Source organism: Durio zibethinus, chromosome 13 (assembly GCF_047325235.1).
Source record: "Durio zibethinus cultivar Kanyao isolate XHJ-2024 chromosome 13, ASM4732523v1, whole genome shotgun sequence".
NCBI classification, from domain to species: Eukaryota; Viridiplantae; Streptophyta; class Magnoliopsida; order Malvales; family Malvaceae; genus Durio; species Durio zibethinus.
In genome coordinates this window covers 847554-869160 of record NC_143174.1, presented here as the reverse complement: position 1 = coordinate 869160, position 21607 = coordinate 847554, and the positions used below count along the sequence as shown (strand labels likewise).

At 32.3% G+C, this 21607-nt stretch overlaps 1 protein-coding gene and 2 pseudogenes across 3 annotated transcripts; all 3 read right to left on the bottom strand.

The window, feature by feature from the left end:
- Positions 1 to 300: 300 nt before the first annotated feature.
- On the bottom strand, positions 301 to 4100 carry LOC111303545 (protein-tyrosine sulfotransferase-like; annotated as a pseudogene). The gene is made up of 11 exons (XR_016326944.1): positions 3852 to 4100; positions 3673 to 3747; positions 3285 to 3571; positions 2647 to 2787; positions 2468 to 2572; positions 2204 to 2350; positions 1912 to 1961; positions 1753 to 1824; positions 1524 to 1643; positions 838 to 972; positions 301 to 528 (listed from the first exon to the last, which is right to left on the bottom strand). The product of XR_016326944.1 is annotated as a protein-tyrosine sulfotransferase-like (transcript).
- Positions 4101 to 5692: 1592 nt separating this feature from the next.
- LOC111302645 (protein ENHANCED DISEASE RESISTANCE 2-like) lies at positions 5693 to 13153 on the bottom strand (annotated as a pseudogene). The gene is made up of 21 exons (XR_016326942.1): positions 12801 to 13153; positions 11490 to 11564; positions 11323 to 11374; positions 11166 to 11233; positions 11008 to 11078; positions 10634 to 10791; positions 10513 to 10559; positions 10334 to 10433; positions 9670 to 9765; positions 9522 to 9586; positions 9350 to 9421; positions 8779 to 8923; positions 8292 to 8600; positions 8054 to 8117; positions 7752 to 7927; positions 7290 to 7391; positions 7087 to 7137; positions 6836 to 6979; positions 6294 to 6389; positions 6109 to 6210; positions 5693 to 5998 (listed from the first exon to the last, which is right to left on the bottom strand). The product of XR_016326942.1 is annotated as a protein ENHANCED DISEASE RESISTANCE 2-like (transcript).
- Positions 13154 to 16847: 3694 nt separating this feature from the next.
- LOC111303542 (UDP-xylose transporter 1-like) lies at positions 16848 to 19535 on the bottom strand. The gene is made up of 9 exons (XM_022899894.2): positions 19204 to 19535; positions 19068 to 19105; positions 18663 to 18783; positions 18304 to 18488; positions 18116 to 18183; positions 17884 to 18016; positions 17497 to 17658; positions 17143 to 17409; positions 16848 to 17034 (listed from the first exon to the last, which is right to left on the bottom strand). Exons 3-9 carry the CDS (start codon positions 18781 to 18783, stop codon positions 16948 to 16950), a joined length of 1023 nt encoding a protein of 340 aa, XP_022755629.1. The 5' UTR covers positions 19068 to 19105; positions 19204 to 19535; the 3' UTR covers positions 16848 to 16947.
- Positions 19536 to 21607: the final 2072 nt, after the last annotated feature.

Sequence of the window (21607 nt, the reverse complement as noted above, 5' to 3'; positions counted from 1 at the left end):
CTAGACCTTAACCACAATTTATATCCAAGTCTCAAACTCTAACTATTAGAACCTAAGAGGATCATCGGAGACAACCTTACCTCAGTTTTAATGACTTAATGCCGTCACTTCAAAGTTCGACCGCAATCTGCCAATTTGGTGCTAAAGTGTGTTTTTAAAGAAACATCCCACCAATCAAAGCACCTGAAATGAACTATAAAAATACATGCGATTGTCATGTTATGCAAAAACAAATCAAGCTTTTATCTAATCATAAGCCATCTCTACCGAAAATCTTGTAGCCGATGGTTGAGCTTCACATTTAAGCATTCAAGCAATCCCTATTCTTTTATCCACTTTATAATACTTCTTTGGGCTGTGATCCATATAGCCAACAGTCAGTAACATTCATATCTTCACTTTCAATGCTCTTCACTTTGCATTTACAAACAAAAACATGATAAAGAGTAAGACAAATGGCGTGGCCCACAAAAAGACATCCCAAAGCTTGATGCCACCTGAAAAAATGAACATGCTTCCCAATGTTTCCTGCAAAATTAAGCAGCATATTAAGGATGCCACTTTGATTGAAACAATTAAAACCTATTGCCACTTGCCACTAGACCTCACCGAATCACCATGTTAGATTCTAAAGTGGGCAGATATATCAAGCAAGCGGATCAATGATATGCACAAGTAAAAAATAAGGGCAAGTTTCAGCCAACTTATGTTAATTAACAGGATATTACAAGTTATAACATTATTATCTGATATTATTTATCAGTTGGAAAAGTAGAAATGCCTGCAAAGCATCTTGGAAAAATCATATCCGTAAGTTTTGAATGTATACCAACATACCGTATCAAACAGCTTCTCTAGAACTTGCTTTTGTTGCTTCGCAAAGATGCCTTGAGCATACTCATAGAGCTCCAAATAAAGGTTGTTAAGTGATTGTATCCGCTGAAGGACCATCTGAGGAACTTGGAGGCGAGCCTGTAAATTCAGATGTTAACAATAAACAGAGGAAGATTCCAACATTGATGTAGCAACAGCTGAACTCTCTTCTTTCTAAGATTGAAGCAACCATTCTGATCTTGTGCTTCTTTTCTATTTTTCTTTTTCTTCTCCTCACTTTTTTTATGAAGCTCTCTTTAATATTGATGTTTAAGGCCCAAAAAAAGACTACAGCATTTGATTGCGAATACATTTTCCAGTTAATTTGAATTCTTAAAATTTTCATACTTTTTGTACACATCATAGATTTACAAATGACAATCCAAAACATGTAGCCAACAATCAAGGCATCAAATATCTAATTCCTTTGACAATGTTTTGCACCCTAAAAGTTGCCTACAGCCCTCTCATAGCAAAAAGAAGGACCAATAGAAGGATACGACAGACAGCATGTCTATTAAGGCATGGTTTGCTCCGGCAAAAGTGTTCAACTACAAGTCATATAGTTAAACCAACCATGCTCTAGAAATAGATTACATACATGCATTTAATAATGGTGTGGAATTTTAATGTTCAGTATTTTAGAGTACCTCCTTTGTGAAGTTTGCTGGTGAGATTCTATTCAAAGAAGCGATACATCGCCATGATTGGGTCTTTCGCAAACTGGAAATGCAAACCTCATAAGTTTCCATAAGTTTTCCAACAGTCATCTGTTATGGTAGAAAAGACAATGTAAGTTCTCATTTTTTAATGAGGAAGAGATATCCCAGTAAGTCCATATAAAAAGTCAGATATCATACTACACCAAAAATGGCTTACTTTCTCTTGTTTTACTTCATTGTCATCTGATGATGATGTGGTTTCATTCCCTTTCTCATCTGAGGTGGGATTCTGTTATGCAGGCAAAAAAAGAGTCCTTAAGAGTGCTATTTTACTTGATATCCAGCTATTGCACATTCATTTGCTAAAATGCAGCACCTGATGATCATTACTATCCAGCTATGAATCTGCAAATGAAATACTCTGTTCTGCAGCACATGTAAGTGATTTAAGCAATGCGGTAAAAATATCTCCATTTCAATCATGTAAGTGATTTAAGCAATGTGCTAAAAATATCTTGATTTCAATCATGCTAGAGAAAGATAAGAAATCACAATGTGGCAAAATCACTTCAATGTAATACAATCAATATAAGACATCTAACAAGGTTTTACAAGGCCTTCTGCATTAGACAAGTTTTAGGGGAAAATTCATAAAATTCCATGCTAACCTGATTTATTAACAGTGGCTCCCTCAGCAATAGCGTTAGATTCTAGCAGCTGGGAAATCATCTGTGCCCAACCACATTGGCAAACATTGTTGCAGGTTCCTTACAGTCCTCAGTTAGACCAGCATATAACATACTGTCCAACCTCTTCTACAAGATTTAAAAGTATCTACCATAATTGCAACAATAACCAGAAAAAAAGGGTAAAAGAATCAGAAAAGCATTTATATGAACAGTTGTTTCAATATTCAAACCTATTTTAATTACCTTTGCAACTTGAAGTACATATTCACCAAGATTCTTGTACTTCTCTACACAATGGCAAACCTCATGTGATTCAGGTAAATAAGAGTTGTTTGTCAATCCTGCAATCTGTGAATTAAATTAGTAAACCAGCATTTTGGATAAGACCAGAGATAGAAATGCTGCAAAATGTGGATTAGTACCTGAAATGTTGCTCCATTATGGATAATTTCATGAGCTATGGGATCGTTGATGAAATCGAGTAATCGCATTGCAATGTCTTTCATGTTGTATGGGTCACTGCTCTTAACATTGTTGGTGCCCCTAGCTTTCCTAGCATCTCTCTGCTCATAAGAGTAAAAGTAAATCTAAATGTCTCGCACAAAATTACATCATCGAGGAAGACAGGCTAATAACATCCATATAGAAGTTACAGCACAACTTCTCTCTCTTGATCATTTCAGATTGTCCAAAATGAATGCAGATCTGGTAGGTTTTGATCATGGCAACCGAGAAAGAGAGGTGCAGATGATCTCAAAACAGCCAAAGTAATGCTATCTTAAAAGATAAATTAATAAGGAAATAAAACTAACAATTACCAAGAAAACTAAAATGCAAAAGAGAAAGGTTGTCTAGCAACACCTTTATTGTAGATGCCAAAAGGTTATCACAAAAATATTTCAGAGAAAACTTGGAAATCCTGGGATAGACAGTGACCTTCAATGAAGGCAGACAGAAAACTCTAATCCCTAATAAAGTGTAAAAAGAGTTGAACAAATAGAAGGGAAAAGTGTAAGATGGCAATAGAATAATAGTTCACGGAGAAGTAGAGAAAACATACCTGAGCATACACGTCCTCTCTCATCCATGGAACCAGATACTTCCAAGGCCATATCCAGTGTACTTACTCCATTAGCTTTAGCACGCAATCGTCCAGTCATTTGTGTGGCAGACATTAAGTTGGGATGCACTAAAAACCTAGCCACCACCTCCAAAGAAAACTCATAAGTGCTAAAGACACGGTCAACTGGATTCCCAAGTATTGTCACCACTGATGTTCTATCCCTGGAAAGTTTAGAGGTTATGCTATAGTCATCATGAGTAACCGATAACCTGCATTTTGCCTTGCTGCATTCAGGTGGAAAAAAAATTCAATTAAACCTCCTTAAAAGAGTAAAGGCAAAAGGAGAACTTGTCATTCAGCTTTAAATAAGAGCAAATTCGGATACCTAGGATCAAAGCGTAGCTTGTCATAAGAATGGGGGCATTCTAGAGAATTAGAATACAACTTCTTTAAGAAACTGCAAGCATAAAAAAAAGGAAACAAAAAGCAGAATTAAAAACAGTTAGCAAAAATGTTGGACATCTTATTGTTCAAATGTCTATCCTATATTAATGAAAATTACCGTGAAAATAGCTTCTTCCCCCTGTCCGAGGAACATGAAGGAAGAAAAGTAAACCCTTCAGCTTGTGTTTATCCTCTTTGACTTCATGATCAAGCGAAGTAAGTACCCATTTTCACCACATTTTCGCAATGCTCAAAATCAGTTACAGACAAGGAATAAACGATCACTGCCAGGGAAGTAACAGTACCTAATCCAAGAAGAATTAACAAAACTGAGCATTTTAGAGTAGGATCCATTCACTCAATTCCTACTCCAATCACTGCCAAGGAAAAAAAATATAGTAACAAAAAAAACTAATAATAAGAAATGAAGAAATAACAAATAAAAGCCGAAACAAAAACGAACCAGAAGTGAAAGAAGAGAAACAAAAAGCCGCAGCAACAATAAACCCTAAGCGAAGCCAGATAGACAAGAAACAGAAGGTGAGGAGAAGAGAATTTATGTTTTGAAAATGGAAAACAAAATTAAAAAAAAAAAAGAAACATTCAGAAATATCGAGCTACCTGTATCAACTAACGCGATCTCGTGCTCATAAATTCCCTTGAGCTGAGTCGGGACTTTGGCTACACATACACATACACAGAAATAAAACAAAATGATGTGAATTTTTTTTTTCTCGCTAGCCAAACAGGGTTTGGGAAAATTTTCCCGGAAAATTGGGGAGAAAACACTAAGATTTAAGGTTGCACTTTGTGTCCGAAAGAGAACACAGAATCAGGTGAGATAAGCGAAAACTGTGGAAAAGTGGAACAATGGAAGGTTCGAAACTACCTGTCCTAAGAGTGGCAAATTGGTAAAAATAAGTAACACTATATGCACGTGAATCACGTCATTGCTCTACGTTGGCATGGGCGTTTATACTCTATAATGTTTTTCTGTTTTTCTTTTTAAAAGTGATCTTTTTTTAGATAAAATAAAATTTATCCATTAAAAAATGACGATTTGGATGAACATATACCTTGATCATATCTTTTTCTCAAAAAACAAGGAACTTCTAAGTTTTGAATGACATTAACAAAACAAATATAAGAGATTTAAAAATACATATATATATATATTATGGGTTGGATTGGAGGAATTGAAATGATTGAAATCGGATCATAGTAGTGTGGACTGTTTGATTTTTTTAAAACAAACTTTGTAGATAACAAGCTGTCACCTTGGTAATGCCCTAATGCGACACAAGAAGAATCGGAATGTGGGCATTTTTATCTGTCTTGTAGGCGGAGTCCAAATGCAAAAAGGATACTACTAAATGCATTCTCATTTTTGTATATATTTTTTAAATTTTTATATAAAATTATTTAATTAATTTTTTCACAATTTTATGAAATTTTATAATTTTTCAAAAATAAAATTTCAAAAAATTATAAACCTTTTTGAAACTTTCTAAAATTCATTTTCAAAAAATTTATAATTTTTAAAAAATTTATTTTTGAAAAGATTTATAACTTTTCAAAGATTTATTTACGAAAGCTTATATAAAAGAGAAAAAATAATTAAACAATTTCGCTTATAAAAAATAAAAAATTTTAGAGCGTAAAGAGAAAAAAACTATATTACATTTACCAGCACTCATGCAAAAATGGTACCCAACCCTGCTACCCACTTTGTCTGTGGAGCCTACCCTCACACACACCAAGATGTTTTAACCTTATAGCGGTTCACGGATCAGACGATCCATCAATCCCGTAAATCTAACCCGACCCAATTAGATTCGAACTTTTGACTTAAAAATATTTTAATAATAGATTTAGTCTAAATGGACTTTAATTAGATAAGAAAATAAAGCAACAAAAAATAAAAAACCAAAAGGAAAATTTTAATTAACTAATTAACCCTGTCATCTATACAAAAGGTTGTGTTTCCATTTAATGATATGATATTTACAGCACCAAATGCTGCTGCTGTAGGTACATATGCCCATTTGATTGAACAAAAGAATGGAACTTTGTTTGCGAGCAGCAATGCCATATGCAATAATATGATTTTGCTATTCTTCATAATCAAACCTTCTTAGCCACAGCCTAGCATGAAAACATTAGATTGAGAATTAATCATACTTTTACTGGAATAGATTTTGCTGCGTTCAGATGGTTTAGGCGGCACGTTCCGGGAAGGTACTCCGGAGCTCCTCTTCTGTATTTGCCTGTATATAAAATAAAATCAACATTTTTGAAGTATAAGATCATTGACGAAGGTGAATGAAAATCTCAAGAACTTGTTCCCATCCTTGTTTTCCTTCTGGTTTGTTTCTACCTGTATCAAAAATGCCATTTCAATGACCAGATTGTTGAGGTAACCAAGCACGAGACTGACCACTCCTCTTGCCACTGTCGATGAACCAATGTCAATCCCAAGCTGAAATGACGATTGTGAAATTTCTAATGCTTCGTACAATTAGTTTGGACCTGCAGACACATACACAGTTGATAAAATTTTACCTCCAAGTAGTTCTTCCCATGGAAATAATGAATTTCCAGAGCTTGGCCAATGAGACAAGCTTTCTTTCCAACACTCCCCTTGACTATCCATGACCCCTAACAAAACAAAGTCAACTGTCAGAGCCTTTGCTTTATGCAATCTGAAATAGAATTTTGCACAGCAGACGTGAAGAATGCATGCAATTACTCTTTTCTTCATAGGTCACAAAACCTGGGTAGGCACAGCTCCGAACCCTTAAGTTTAAGGATTTCTCAGAAAGCAAATCTTCAAAGTAGTAATAAGTCTAACCTAAGGATTAAGTTCACTTTTCTAGATAGAGAAGGCATGCACAGAGAATTTGAAAAACTAATTTCTTTGTAAGACCTTAATTCTTTAAAAACACCAAGTAGAAATATAAATTGTTTCTCCTCTTCTGCTTAGATGGAGTAAAACATAAGCTCATTTGTTTTAGAGTTTCTTATGAAATCCACTAGTGATTCACCTCAATGCAAGAATACCCAAAGATTCTCAATCTCAACTGCAAAATGCTGCATGCACCAACCTTTGATATGTAAGGAATGAGCTTAAACCTTGAATTTCTATATGCATCATCTCCATTGACGAAGTTCTGTAGCAAGGTTGAATCTTTCACGGGAGAATTCATCATATAATATAGTGCTAGGCTCTATGTTGTTGACCCTGGAACCTGTTTCACGGTACATAATTTGATTATTTTAAATGCTTAAGAACTGATGAAAATGTAGATAGAAATACAGCTTGACATAATTAAGTGCGAGCAAAAGACCAAAGTACCTGTATGTTTATGATAAAGAAAAACTCTGACCCTCCCTGAGCAGCTTATTTATGCATATGAAAACTTTTGTAAAATTTTTTTTAATTTCCAGGCAACACGTAGCGAATGCAACAAGTACAGCTGAATTTATAGGTGACTCAAGAGCAATGACCTCAAAATCTCAATTAAAAAAAAAGGGAAATGACATATATTAAAGAAAAACCTGAGCAATGCCCCCAGGACGTCCGCCTAAATCATCTTCTCGTTTGTCAGATCTTAGCCAATCTGCAGCAACCATTTGCATCAATGTGCCCTTTGCCTTAAACTGGATGAAAGCAAAGAGTGAAGATATAATTTTAAACTTGAAATTGAAAATTAACATGGGAAAACTAAAAATGGAGCTATACAAAAGGAAAGCCAAAGTGAATTCAAAAAGGATATCCAGGACTACAAACTTCTAGCAGCTGATCGCCATATGATATCTACAAAACCTTACAACTGATTGTATCCAAAACATTCTAGGCAAACATGGAAGGACATGTATAGTTTAGAGATCATCAGAGACAAAGCGCCAGTTCACTGCAAGATCAAGCAATAAGGCATACAATGAACGATCACAGAACACACCAGCTGAACTTTTGTCATACACTTCAGCTTTATCCTCTCTGAAACATTGTCTTCATACCTTCTTACGGTCTTCTAGATAATTCTCCCCACGAATTAAAAATGTGGAGGGTTCTGCTACCGTGCAACTGCAAGGCAATGTACAAGTTGGGTCCTTGGGAAGAGTGTTTCCATAGGAGCAACATATGCCATCTTCCCTCATCATTTCTTGTAACTCAATGTAGCCCCTCTTCTGGACTGCAACATAGAAGAATTGTAAGCCATCAGCAATTTATCTTTCTACAACTTCTTTGAAACAGAAAAATATTTTTTGCCATAAATTTAGAATTTAAAGTCAATACTGATCATCCAAATAGGAACCACCTGCAAGATCATGTAACTTTTTCACAAAAACAGCAGCAGTTGATAACTTTGGATGGCGTGTATCCTGCAAATTTCTCAGTCACATAGAAGTCAAGTGAGAAAATTGGAGCAAATAGCAACAATGGAGAAACTCTATACTCTATAGTTGGTCACATCCTCTCTATGGTATGAAGCACCATTACATTAATTGCAAATTCATTTGCATGTAAAAAACAATGATAAATACTTTGATTCATACCTGAGAGTATACTTCAGGACCAAAGTCAAGCCCACCCATCTTCTGATTGATCATAGTCTGTTGGTTCTGGAACATCAAAGAATTCATCGGCAGCATCATTAAGACCTACCAGGCTTGAGTGTTCTGAAGGTGCCCTTTCCGTTCCTTCACTTATATTTTCCTTTGTTTTCCCAGCCTCTGTCTGCGTAAACGTATCAACTATGCTATCCTCTTCACTCTGATGCAACCTAACATTCTGTATCAACTCTTCTGATAAAATATCAGGGGAAGAATATTTTCCTTGTTTTGCTTTGAATAATTCTCTTAATGCTGCAAGTACAAGATATAAATTCCTAGCAATTTAATACCTCAAATGATCACACAAAGTTATAACACAAGACACAATAACGCGCACACATGTACACACAATATATGAACAGATAAATAAGATTATATCTGGGGTTTAGGGTAATAGATCATACAAAGTCATAACACAATATATGATTACCAGCAACTCCCTCAAGCATCCGAATGGTTATAGATCGAGCGGCAGATTTGAAGATAAAATTTCCAGAATTTCCAATCAATTTCAAGCATGTGTTTTACAACCGATTGTTTTCCTTCATTCACTGGAGATATGACATAACAACCACCTGCAAATGTCACATGTTAACCTCGTAGATTAACCTTTGACTTTGCTTTTTTTAAATATAAATCTCCTCTGCTTTCCTTTAAAAAAAAAAATCAAGTGTGCATCATATGCCACAACCCACAAATTTCTGTGGGGTATAATACAAGGACAATGATAAAATTGATCAAATCAAAATAAAGAATGGAATATGTATTTATCAGCAATATTCAAACTGAGAAGCCAAATGATGCTTCAATATACAAACACACGAAAACCAGTATATATGCATGTGTTCATACACACATGAGATATTAAGGAGACAATGCTCTTTCATGCTAACAGCTTATGCATCTTATAATGTGTTTATTTATGCATAACAGCAGAATATAGAGAACTCAAAAAGAATTAGAATGTTCTCTTTTTCTTATATATGTCAGGCATACATTACTTTTAGGGCAGGCACGGACATAGCTTTTCTGTGGGGGGCACTTCTTGTGAGACACTGAGCAGTACGGAATAACTGTGATAATATAAACCAAAAGAAGTTAGTTTGCAATTCAACTGGATCTGTTCTGACTTCTGAGTAAAACTTTCAAGAATTTCCTCAAGACAATTACTACCATATGTTCCATCATCTTCTCTTCTCCAATAGCACCGCAACAAGAGATCCCTCCTTTTCGTGCCCCTGCAAGTGAGTAAGTCAAAATATATAAACAGAAAACTCTTTCCCGCAAAACATAATAACTCAAGCAGAAGTTTCGATCTGACCAAGGTAACCAATCACTATTTAGCTGCTTGTGAACAATATCATTATGACCATCAAGATGTTCGACCACACTATCCTTGTAGAAACAGAAGTCCCATCTGCAAGACAATTAGCAAAGTTACCCTTGGTTTTAGAAAAAGAAAAGGAAAATATTTAGGAAAAACAAAATACATTGCTAGATAAATATAATTATAATTTTGCACAACTTTAAGACACACTAGAGAGCATCAGAGCAGTAATCATAAATAAAATAGATACATTAAAAAGGGCACCAAATACAGATGCCAAATCTATGCACAGTATCATCTCCAGAAGGAGAATTTCTTCTTATGATTTTTGTATAGCTATTAAACTATAGTGTATTTAAGAGTTTCTAGATAGATTGGAAGCTCACATTAACAAGGGCAAAGATTACATTGTTTCTATTTCTACATGCATCAAACTTTAGTTCACATTCCCACTCCATTACAACTTCACTGAGACATAAGCTCTAACGGCACCAGAAAAATTGTCCAATGAGAAATAACAATCAAAACGCTAGACTTACTACGATTACTAATATGGATAGAATTAAAGTACCACTTGAGATTGAAATCAAGCCATGCCTCTTGCAAAAGAATATAAGAGCTTTATTTTAAGAAAAATACAGGGTACTTGACAGCTTACTCCACTCTTGAGGGTCCAAGAGACATAAGTGTCTGGAAAATGACTTCTGAAGTTCCATCTATGACATCCACAGCCATAATTGTTCAGGATGGTCGTCCCACTGCCAATGGAGGGAGGAGTAAAAAAGTCAAAATGCAATTGCATGAAAATCAGTCACTGGTGAATCAAAAGTTACCAACTTTTCCATGAGAATCCCTGTCTTTAGCTTCTTTAAAAAGTCTAAGACCTGCAATGCACTCGTGGATTTAGACAAACAACTACAGCTATCTCAAAAATCACAAATATTTGTTTTATACTTGCCATTCTGACAGCCAAAGATTGTCCAAGGTGACGGTGCTACAACATCAGATGTCACTTTGTCCATCTTTTTGGATGAATAAAGAGTCCAATCAATAGAATTATTGTGATTTGCATTGTTGGAACCATTTGATCTGCATGCATGGAATCCCCTTAAGAAACTGATATACAGTAATGGGGTATAAATGTGAGATAGTACTCGATAATAAAACAAGCATCATGTCTTGTCACACCCATCTTTACTAAATATTCCAAACAAAACCAAAATAAGTTGTTCAAGCAATCTGCTTAGAACTCAAATTGTTTGCAAGCATAGGTGAACAGACAACAAAAGCCAGAAGTTAAATATATGTTGAACAGCAATGATGGATGGTAACTCATTATTATATCTGAAGGACTGCCATCTGCTCTTGGAACAAGCAACATCATTTCCGAGGTATGGACCACCCTGCATATATATAATCAATTCTCAGTCTCATCTCATCTTATGGCCGCATCTTATGATGTTCATTAACAATGGGAAACAGTTCAGCACCTTTAAAGGTGCTTCCCGAAAGGAATGAATCCATCTCGCTGCTTCTTCAGGACTACTAGCTCCTAGTTATAAAATTTAGATTCCATAACTCATACATGAATGTGAAAGTATCATACATATTGACTAACAATATTTTTGTGAAATATTTGCCTCACCTTAAGTTGATCATTGTGATTAGAACTATTATAAAGGGTGAATATGAAGAATACCTACAAATTGAAGAAAGAACTCACATTTCAAAGGTTCCAATGGCATGAACCAATCAGAAAACATAAACCAGAAAATTTACCACTGTCCAAGAAAAACAACACATAATTCACATACTTTTCTATGAATGCTTTCCCTCCCATTGTCCCTAACTCGAATGCAAGAATCAATGATTGCACTTCTACGAGGTTCCTGAAATTGTAAATGTGAATGTGAGCCGAAATGCTATCTCAGCATCCCCATTTATTCATTCATCAAACTATAAACACGATACTTTCACCAACCCAAAAATGAACTGCAACAGAAAGAAACGGAGGCACTCAATCCCTTGATCATTGGCTATTTTTCCAAGGAATCTAAGCAACTTTCCACAAAAGCGAAGAAGTGCCGCATCACATTGTATAATTATGCTTAAAGCGAAGCTATATTATCATCAAATCAACTCAACTTTCAGTAAAAACTAAAGATTAAAGGGGTCAAAGACTGATGTATGACTGTTAAAGTGAAATATTCTCACACAAAGTTCGTTGTAGAGTTCTCCAGATTTACCTATAAAAAGTTATATCTCTAACCCAAAAAATACAAAAGGACCAGCAAAATTTGAAAGGCTGCTCGATTGAAAGTACACTTAGCGATTTGTGTATTCATCATGCCATATAAAATATTAAAATTTATGTATTTGTATCGAAAATTACATGTCATAATTAGTTTCCACACAAAAACATTAAACACAATTTTTTAGTTTTGTTAACTCTATATATAATTATTTTAAACTGTATTAATTTTGTATTTTATTTTTATCATGTTTGTATTGTATTAACATATAAAAACACCATTTTATCTACCTAATGAAAAAAAAACTTGAATTTTTTTCTATTAATCGGCAACTGGTCAAGCTCGAAGAGAGAGTATGCCCAAGACTCGTAGTTAATCTATTAAAGGATACATAATTTTGAAAAAACGAGAAAAATTTTTTCATTAGTAACTCGTGTTTTAGATGGCCAGGTGAAAGAAACAATTAAAAAAATCAGGTACATAAAAAAAACACACACACACATGTTCGCAATCAGGCGCTTTCTCCTTCCAATCAAACCTGAAAACGCGTTTGACATGAAATTATTAAGCATATTCAACTAATCCATAATGAAGCAACTAAAATAATAATTATTAAATAAATAAACAAATAAAATGATAATTAGTAATCATCTCCATTTAAAACTAGTTATTCACTTATTATACCAGCTGGATCGATTAATTAAAAAAATTAAACCGAAAATAAAAAGAAAATAGAAAGACAGCGATATTAAAGTTTAGTTTAATGCCATTATTTCTTTGCAATAATCGTTAAATAAGTAACGAAACTTGCAAGATAAGCTACCAAAAATAAATAAATAAATAAATATTGCTGAAAAAAAAAAGGGAAGAGACCTGGTTAGTGGAAATGGGCATGGATTTGAAGCTCATAAGAAGATGGTCTTCAAGAACAAAGTAGCGTTTGCTTGAGTACTGTAATCCAATCCGATTAGAACGAATTATATATAACCATCCTTCCATTTTTAACTCTCCGCTCTGCGAACCAGCCATTTGAATTCTTTGCAAAACAGAGAATAAAAAAAAATGCTGTGGTAATGAGATGATAATTACAAGAGAATCAATATTTTTTTTTTCTTCTTTGAATAGTGAAATTAGTGAAACTCTTTTTCTTTGAAGTTTCAGTTACCAAAGAAAAAATTTCTCTCGGTTTCCCTCTGTTTCTCTCTGTTTGGCTCTGTTCTTTTGGTTTTCTGTTCTCTCATTGTTTATAACTGAAATGGAGGAGAGGGTGTCCGACCGAGAACAAAGATTGGCAGGCGAATATTGGATGGTTAAAATTACTTTATTACCCTTTTCTCCATTCATTAAAGTTAAAAAACTACGTTAAACTTATGCAGCCAATCATGTACTTTCGCTTTTTGTTTTTATTCAGGAGTTTACGTAAACATGTTAATATAAAATACATACGATAATAAAATATAAATATGATATAAAAAATAAAACATAAAAATAATATAATTTAAATTTTTAATAGTAATTATATATAAATTCTATAAAATAAAAATATTTTATATTTTTATATTAATATAAATTATGATATATATTATTTATATAAAATATGATATGAATATATAAATTTTAATATTTTTACTATATTAATTTACAAACTATCAAGTCTAAATTTATTGTTTTAATTAAAACTCATTTATTTAGTAAAATTAGAGAAAAAAATGACAAACTAATAAATTTGACATTTAATTATTCTAAAAAATAATACTTAAAAATTTTAAGATTCATATTTTAATACTTATTTAAGGGTTGATGAATTTTTTTTCTCGTCCTGATTTAATAATTACATCTAAATTAATTTTGTAGATGTGAATAGCACAAAGTGCATGCTAATAATGTTCCCATTTAAAAACCATCCAATGAATTTTTTGTTTTTGGATAACATCCAATGAAATTGACATTAAGGCTGAATAACCTTTGATTCATATAAAACATATATATTTATGAAAAATGAAATAAAATGAAAATGACCATTCTTGACACTTTAATATGGTCACTAATCTTCTACCTTTTTATAATAATAATAAACTCATATTGAAGAGAGTAACATTTTATTTTTTTAATTTCATTAATTCATGATCAAACTCGATTATGATATTTATTAATATACATATTTATTTTTTTAATAAAATTAAATGTATTAATAAAAATTATATTAATAATTAAATAACGATTGATATATGTACCGAAAAATAAATCAATAATTATCTCCTCTTTACCATTGAGTCAATAGTTAATTGATTTTATATATATTTTCTAATTATGTATGTGATTAATAATTTTTAGAGAAAGGTAATTAAGAGATGTATATAAACTTCTAAATTAAAAAAATATATTCCAATTTGTATCCTTTTGGTAAATTTTTTTGAATCAATAAGGTAAATTACAAAAATTCTACTATGATTATCAATCGTTACACCCTTTATTTTTGGACTTTGGCAAAGAAGGAAAATGAGGCAAATGAGTGATAGCTATACAAGTAATAAATCTAATGATTTGAATATTAATGTTATGTAAAATATTAAAATTTATGTATTTATATTATATTTTATATAAAAATTATATGTGATAATTTATATTAATAAAAAATAAAAAATATATATTTTTAATTTTATTAAAATTTTATATAATTATTATTAAAATTTTAAATCATATTATTTTTATATTTTATATTTATATTATATTTATGTCATCAAATATTTTTTAAATTATCAAATATAACAAATAGTGCGGCATAAAAAGTCCAATGGGAGCAGCCCATTCGGAGAGAATCTGTTAGTTGGCCTGACCTAAAAAGACCTAATAAAATAATACCATTACTACAAAGAAAATAAAAAATACAAAGAAAAGAATACATAGAAGCTAAGATATATGATATCAATCAAACAAAATTTATTAATAAATGATTGGTTTAATCGAATATATTTATCCTCTCGATAAAAAAATTTTATATTTGAGTTTTATCAATAATCACTTATTGAGATCATCTCGAATGTATGACACATTTTATGCTGATTTAGAGAACTGAACAGTTTATCTATTTTCGAATTTTTTTTTACAAAAAAAAATCAAACAAAATTTTAACAAATGATTACGAGAATTTATAGCATAAAAAATTATTAGATTTTTTTGCTAATATTTTTATATTCAAAGTTATAAAAAAATAAAACTTGATCATTACAATAAAAAATATTTTTTTTATTTTTACTTTTTTTAAAAGAGATGAAAATTTTGAAATAACGAACATGAATGTGCTAATTAATATGTTTTTTAAATAAAAAATTGAAAAAAAAAACAATAAGTGTTTTTATTAATTGGCAAGGCATGTAAAATCAAAATTTTATAATCAATCAAATCTTTTCTTTTGGTTGAAAAAAGATGTTTTCATTATATCAAACAAAATTAAGTCATGCATGCAATCATCTGTAATTACCACTTTCTATCTGCTATTGATTTGCCCAATTTATTAAAAAATTCATAATTAGGGCCTCCTCATATTTTATTTATATAAATGTATATTTTAAAAAAAATTCACCCATAAGTTATTCCATGAAAAGAAAAAATTATTCAAAAGAAAGAATCATGGTTTTTGGAAAATATCATTTTCAGGAATGGAACTAACCATTTTGTCCTGTTTAGGTCACTTTGGAATCTGGTACACATACTATAATCGCATAAAGTAACCTAAAATAGAAAAAAATAATTTGACATATCTTGACTAAACCTTTGAAGTTTTTACCCATCATTATAATAATAATAAAATCTTGCTTTGGAATATAATTAGTTCTGGTCAGTTGCACCCTTTAGTTGGACAAAACTTATAAAATTTTGGACACATCATGAAACTTACAATATAAATATTACGAGAATTAATTCTATATGGTGAATCTTGTGAAGAAATTATTAATGTCGTTGTCCCTAGTCTGTTTAGTTGGAGTGGCTTACGATTTTTTTTTCAATGAATTGTTTTGATAATATTTTTAATAATTGAGATTATCAAAATTAAATCATAATATTAAAATAAAAAATTTAATGTTTTATGATAAAAATATGAGTTGAGTTGAAAAGTACGGTTTGGGTCTAATTTGTGAAAAAAATTTAGTTTGGGTAAACTTTTATTTTAGTTGATTGTAATAAAATGTAAGGTTATTATTAATAAAAAAATAATATTATTCATGGAATTTTTAACTTTTACCAATATGATTAAAAGGTTGCTTATATTTTATTAAAGTATATTTAAATCAATTAATAAATTAATTTTTTAAAAACAATTAATACATATGTGGCAAAAAATACATGATAATACTTTAACTTTGTTTATAAAATTTAAAAGTTTCCTTAATCTATAAAATAATAATTTTTAAAAATAAATATTTTTTAAATTGTTTAGTAATTTTTTGGAGATCAAGGTTATTTGCTAATTGAAAATTAATAAATAAAAAAATGAGAATACATTTATTATCAAACCAAAAATAAAAGGATAAATTTTAATTTGATTCAGTTAATTTATATAATAATTTATAAAAAATAACCATTTAATATATTTGAGATTTAAATTTCAATATTTACAAGTTTTTTCATGATCTTTGGAAAAAAAATTAAAACCTTTCATGGTTTACCATACGACATTTCTTGATAATCAATTACTTTGAAACTATAATTGCAATGACCATAGTTCTAAAAATAAAATTAGAATTAGAATAGCAAGTATTAGTTTCATTTTCTTTTGGCCAAGGAAAAAAAAAAGTGGGACATTTTCATTTATGTATAGCAATTTTCACTGCCAAAGAAATGCTAACAATGAAGCTGAATTGACACAATTTGCTAATGGATCCATAAATTTTACTATAAGCTTTGAAGAGGAAGGTCAGATGAATTGGAAATGAGTGATTTATTTAAAGAATCAAAGTCATTTAGACTTGAGGTACAAAATGTTTGGAAGAAAATCTTTATACCAAAATCATGTTTTGCTTTAGACAAGGGAATCCTTGTCTGAATTTTTAACTTCATGGTCTTCTTTCTCCGGTGCCAGAAATGGTGTTGCGTCCTTTTCTTTCATCTGAAAAATAGGACATAACATTTTGTTAACAAACCTCTCGTGGGAGATACAGAGAAGGGAAGAGATATATATATATATATATATATTTATATTTATATTTATATATACCTGAGACCCCAAAGGATCAGCTTGTTTCTTGTTGTTCTCCTGGGTGCAAAAATATGAATACAAGCCCATCCCAAAAATGGCTATCAGGATTCCAACGATGTTCCTGCCTGTAAAGGGGTCATGCAGCAGTGTATAGCCAAAGGCAAGAACCAGGCAAGTCTTGAGGTGGCCAAGAACTTGATATGTGACTGGGGATGTTTTGCCAATAACCAGAAATGTGCTAAAGTTGACAGATACAGCAATAATGCATGACAGGATGATGAAAGCCTGCAAATGTTTAAAAGCAATTGGTTACCAGAAATCTCATTAATAATCTGTGTGACATACTAAGGAAAGAGAGGTTTATTTCTGTACCAAGACTATAGGGGAATATTTGTAAGCAAACACATTTTGCTTGGTGAGGAACTGATCTACCAATGGGCCTGAGACAAACAGAATAGCTGCTTGAAATGGGGCTGACTGGTACAGCAGCTGGGTTGAAGAGACATTGAGCCTCTTCTGTATGGTGTTTGTCAGCTATATTCATCAAGTCAAGAATAAACTGTTAGGGGTCATTTTCAACAATACTGGCCTATGCCATGAAGCATGCCCCGATGATACATCTTCAAAATTGAATTTTAACATCATTTCAGAAGCACTTTTCGATGTTAATTTTCATTTCTTTGCAATACAGCTCCTAAATGTAAATGCTTGATCAGTTGATGCATGCTCAGTTTTTAACAAACCAATTTAAAAGGATACAATTTGCCCAACACAGGTCGTTGCGATGGCAAGGAGAGAAACGATTGTCCCAACAAAATTGAGTTGGAGATCAGTTATAGAGGCAATGCCAACTCCAACAAGTAAAAGGAAGAGGGACAGCTTTATCTTTTGGCTGCACAGAGTAGAACAAAAAGTTCTCGTAAGCTTTGAATCTCAAAATGCTCAACCAGCTAACAGAAGTGTAATGGCTATGCTAAAAAAAAAAAAAAACCTGAATTGCTTTTTTAGGAAGACAGTTTCCAATAATACAGTGAATGGTATGATTGCAAGTTTGGTCATCTGCCAAAAGAAGCACCACAAAGAATTAGGACACGAAATTATGGTTTAAAAAGGTGATATGTATATGCTTTGGAAATAGATTTTCAATAGTGTAATAATGTTTGTAAAAATGAAGTCCACCTGATAGAATCCAATGGAGTTAAATCCAAGGCTCAAGTTGAGAAATCCAATGGAAACGCCATTGAGGATGCCAAAGAGCATCACAGTCTTCATGTCAATTGGTTTATTCTCAAACAGATTGACGCGTTGTGCCGCATGAAGGGTGCAAAATGTTACCATGAGATGCCAGCTAGTGAGTGTTGTAGCTGCACCAAGGAGAAAAGAAAAAAAGGAGAAAGAAGCAAGGGGATTAAAAGAAAATCAACTCAATATAGTGGTAAATAATCGTTTACTCCTCTTTTAATATAATAATAACGGGCAATGCTGTTTCACAATAAGGAATAAAAAGTTCATCTATAAAGAAAGAACAGACAAATTACCAAAAGGGAAGCCAAGATTGCTCATCAAAGCTTTGTTGCATATGACAATGGAGACAGATGATGCAACTGAAAGAAACAGGGCGCCAATAACACCCAGTTGGAAGTTTGACATCTTTCCCATCTATGGTGAAACAAACAAAACAAAAATAAATATCAGAAACACAGCTAGTTGATGTGTACTGATGCATTTTTAAGAAATGCAATTTGGTTGATACTATTCGAAAATTCAATTGAGAATGCTGGTTAGTTAACTGATGGTTGTTGTATGTTTAAGCATTAATCTCTTTGGCACAAAACTAAAGATACGCAGTTTATAATATCAGAAGGCAGACTAATATCAGAAATGACAAAATAGATATCTATGAAGAAAAGAGAAAGCAAATTTAAGACATATATAAATGTTACCTGCAAAAGAAGTAGAAAACTTTGGAGTTTTAGGAGCCCTGAAAGAGATTCAAAGAAAGAAAACTAAATTTACTTTCATCAAACACATTGCACATAAAAGAAAAAGAGAATGATGAGAGTGAACAAAGAGAGAGACCTTTGAAAAAGTACAAGTAAGTTTACAAGATTATTGACAGAGGGCTCCTACAACTCCATAAAATCACCATAAAGCACACCAAGTTACAACAAACAGCGACCATGAAAATCAACGGTGAGAGGGCTGCAGAAGAGATATTTGAGAGAGATTTTGAGCTGCAGAAGCTTGAAGAAAAGAGAGAAAGAGAGAGTTGATTGTGGCTTGCATGCGAATGTAGGTTTTTAAGCATGCTTTGTATGTTAGATTGCTAAGAGGGTTGGTGCCTAACTCTGTTTCAATTTTAAGTACTACCTGTATTGTTTTTGTTCTTCCAAAAGGAAGCTAACGATCAAACATAATCAATGAGACAGTCAAAATTTTAAATGAGCCTTAGCCCACAAGCCAGGTAGGTAAGATGAACATTTTCTTATATGTAAGTGGGGTACCTGCCAATGCAAGCAAAAAGGCTTGCCATCCTCAAACTCAATGGGAGTTTGGTGAGAAAAAGGACTTCATTTTCGCTAGTGAATGAGGCCTTTCCTTGGCTTCCTTTAAGCATCCTCATCACCAACCAGGCAAAAAATCTTAGTCACATTGTTAAATCTCCCTTGCTAACGTACCTGGAGTTGGACCAAAACCAACAATCAGAAAATTCGGCTGACATTCATGCATTTATCTAATGAAGGGTATTTTGATGGTGACATGAAATATGCATAACATTACGTTTACATCATGCTGCATGCGGCTTATTATTATACTTTTGGCCGTGTTGGGTATAAAAATATGGCTCGGAGCATTGAATCTCACCTTAGAAATGAAAAAAGGATGAACTTAATGCCCAACGAACTTACCAAGCCAAGCTTCTTCGCTTGCGAAGAAAAGGAGCCTGACGTGCCACTTCCCTGGAGGAGAGGTCATTGCTGAATTGGCTGAGGATTGACCGACTGGATTTCAAGAGGATTCCTCAGTTATGGAGTTGATTTGATCAGCAGTCACCGTTTTGGTTTCATCCCTATTCCCTAGACTGAAAACAATCAGTTAATGCAGCAGTGGACATATGAATATTCAGCTGTTACAAGAGAAACCTTCTCTTTCAAATTAAGTACTGAAGAAATCAGCTGAAAGCTCCTCACTGCCAATGAAACTCTGCTACAATTTTTCACTTTGGCTTTACAATTATTTTGTGTTCTTCGAGTCTTGACGTGTTCAGTATCCAGCTTTCAGGACAACAGTAACTTAACTGAACACCTAAGAGTTGATTATTGAAATGGACTAAATCATGTGCCTTGACTATAGGGAAACACACTTCCATTGTTCCTAGAGGAAATTACATGAACAAAGGGACAGAAATGCAAGTATGTGAGAAAACACTTATTTATAGTTGATTGTAATTTTGTAATTTGTATATTTATATTTGTATTTCTAGAATTAAGTATTTGTATCCTAAAATTAAGGATAAAAAATTAGGATGGATAATCTCTCAATTATAGGATCACTTTTTAGGAAGATTTAGTTTCCTAATTTAACCTCTAATTAGTTGTAAATAAACCTAAGGTTTTTGTATAATTCTAAATGAGCAGTTTTTCAATATACATTTAGTTTTTTTCTCTTAGTTTTCTACACAGTTTTATTTTTTAGTTTTTTCACATGGTATTAGAGCTTTAGGCTCTTCTTGAGAAGTAAATTTTTAGCCTTCATCGCTAACTTCTATTTTGGGCCTTTATTATCGAATCCTGTTAAGGCCTTCATAGCCATTATATTTTTTTCTTTCTTTAGCCTTTATTGCTAAGAGTCATTTATGGTTATATCTTAAAATTTGTTTCAAGTCAAAGAAAGATATCACTATCACCTAATTTGGAGAAGTGTCAACTGAGAAATTCATCGGAATACTACAGATGTCTCGAAAACAAGAAGAGTTCGACAAGGAAGAGATTGAAAAGTTAAGAAACCTATTAAAAACCCTTGAAAAGTCTACTGTGGTATGTTTTTTAGGTAAGGTCTCTAGTTCATGTAAAGCTTCCGGTTCTCATGAATTAAATGTCTTGGTTAAGCCTATTACAAGTTTTTGGGTCATTGACTCAGGAGCCACAGATTATATGACACATTACTCACAGAAGTTTAGTACATATACCCTATGTCCTACTAATAAGAAAATTATTATTGCAAATGGTTCACTTACTACAGTGGCAGGATTAGGAGATGATCAAGTTAATCCCTCATTTATTCTAAAAAATATTCTTCATGTTCCTGAATTGTCTACTAATATGATATCTGTACAAAAACTTATTAGAGATATAAAATTGCAAAGTGACTTTTTATTCCTCTTATTGTGAATTTCAATACCAGAGTTCGGGGAAGATGATTGGACTTGCTAAGGAGAAAAATGGACTCTACTATCTTGAGACATAAAATAACACAAGTAATA

Bases quoted from the DNA above. Each gene is read 5' to 3' on its own strand.
- LOC111303542 (XM_022899894.2), bottom strand. From the start codon at position 18,783: ATGGGAAAGATGTCAAACTTCCAACTGGGTGTTATTGGCGCCCTGTTT. The intron at 17,659-17,883 runs GTATCCTTTTAA...TGATGAATATAG, and splicing joins CGACCTGTGTTGGGCAAATT to CTGACAAACACCATACAGAA. The intron at 17,035-17,142 runs GTATATATAAAT...CCTATTTTTCAG, and splicing joins CTGATCCTTTGGGGTCTCAG to ATGAAAGAAAAGGACGCAAC.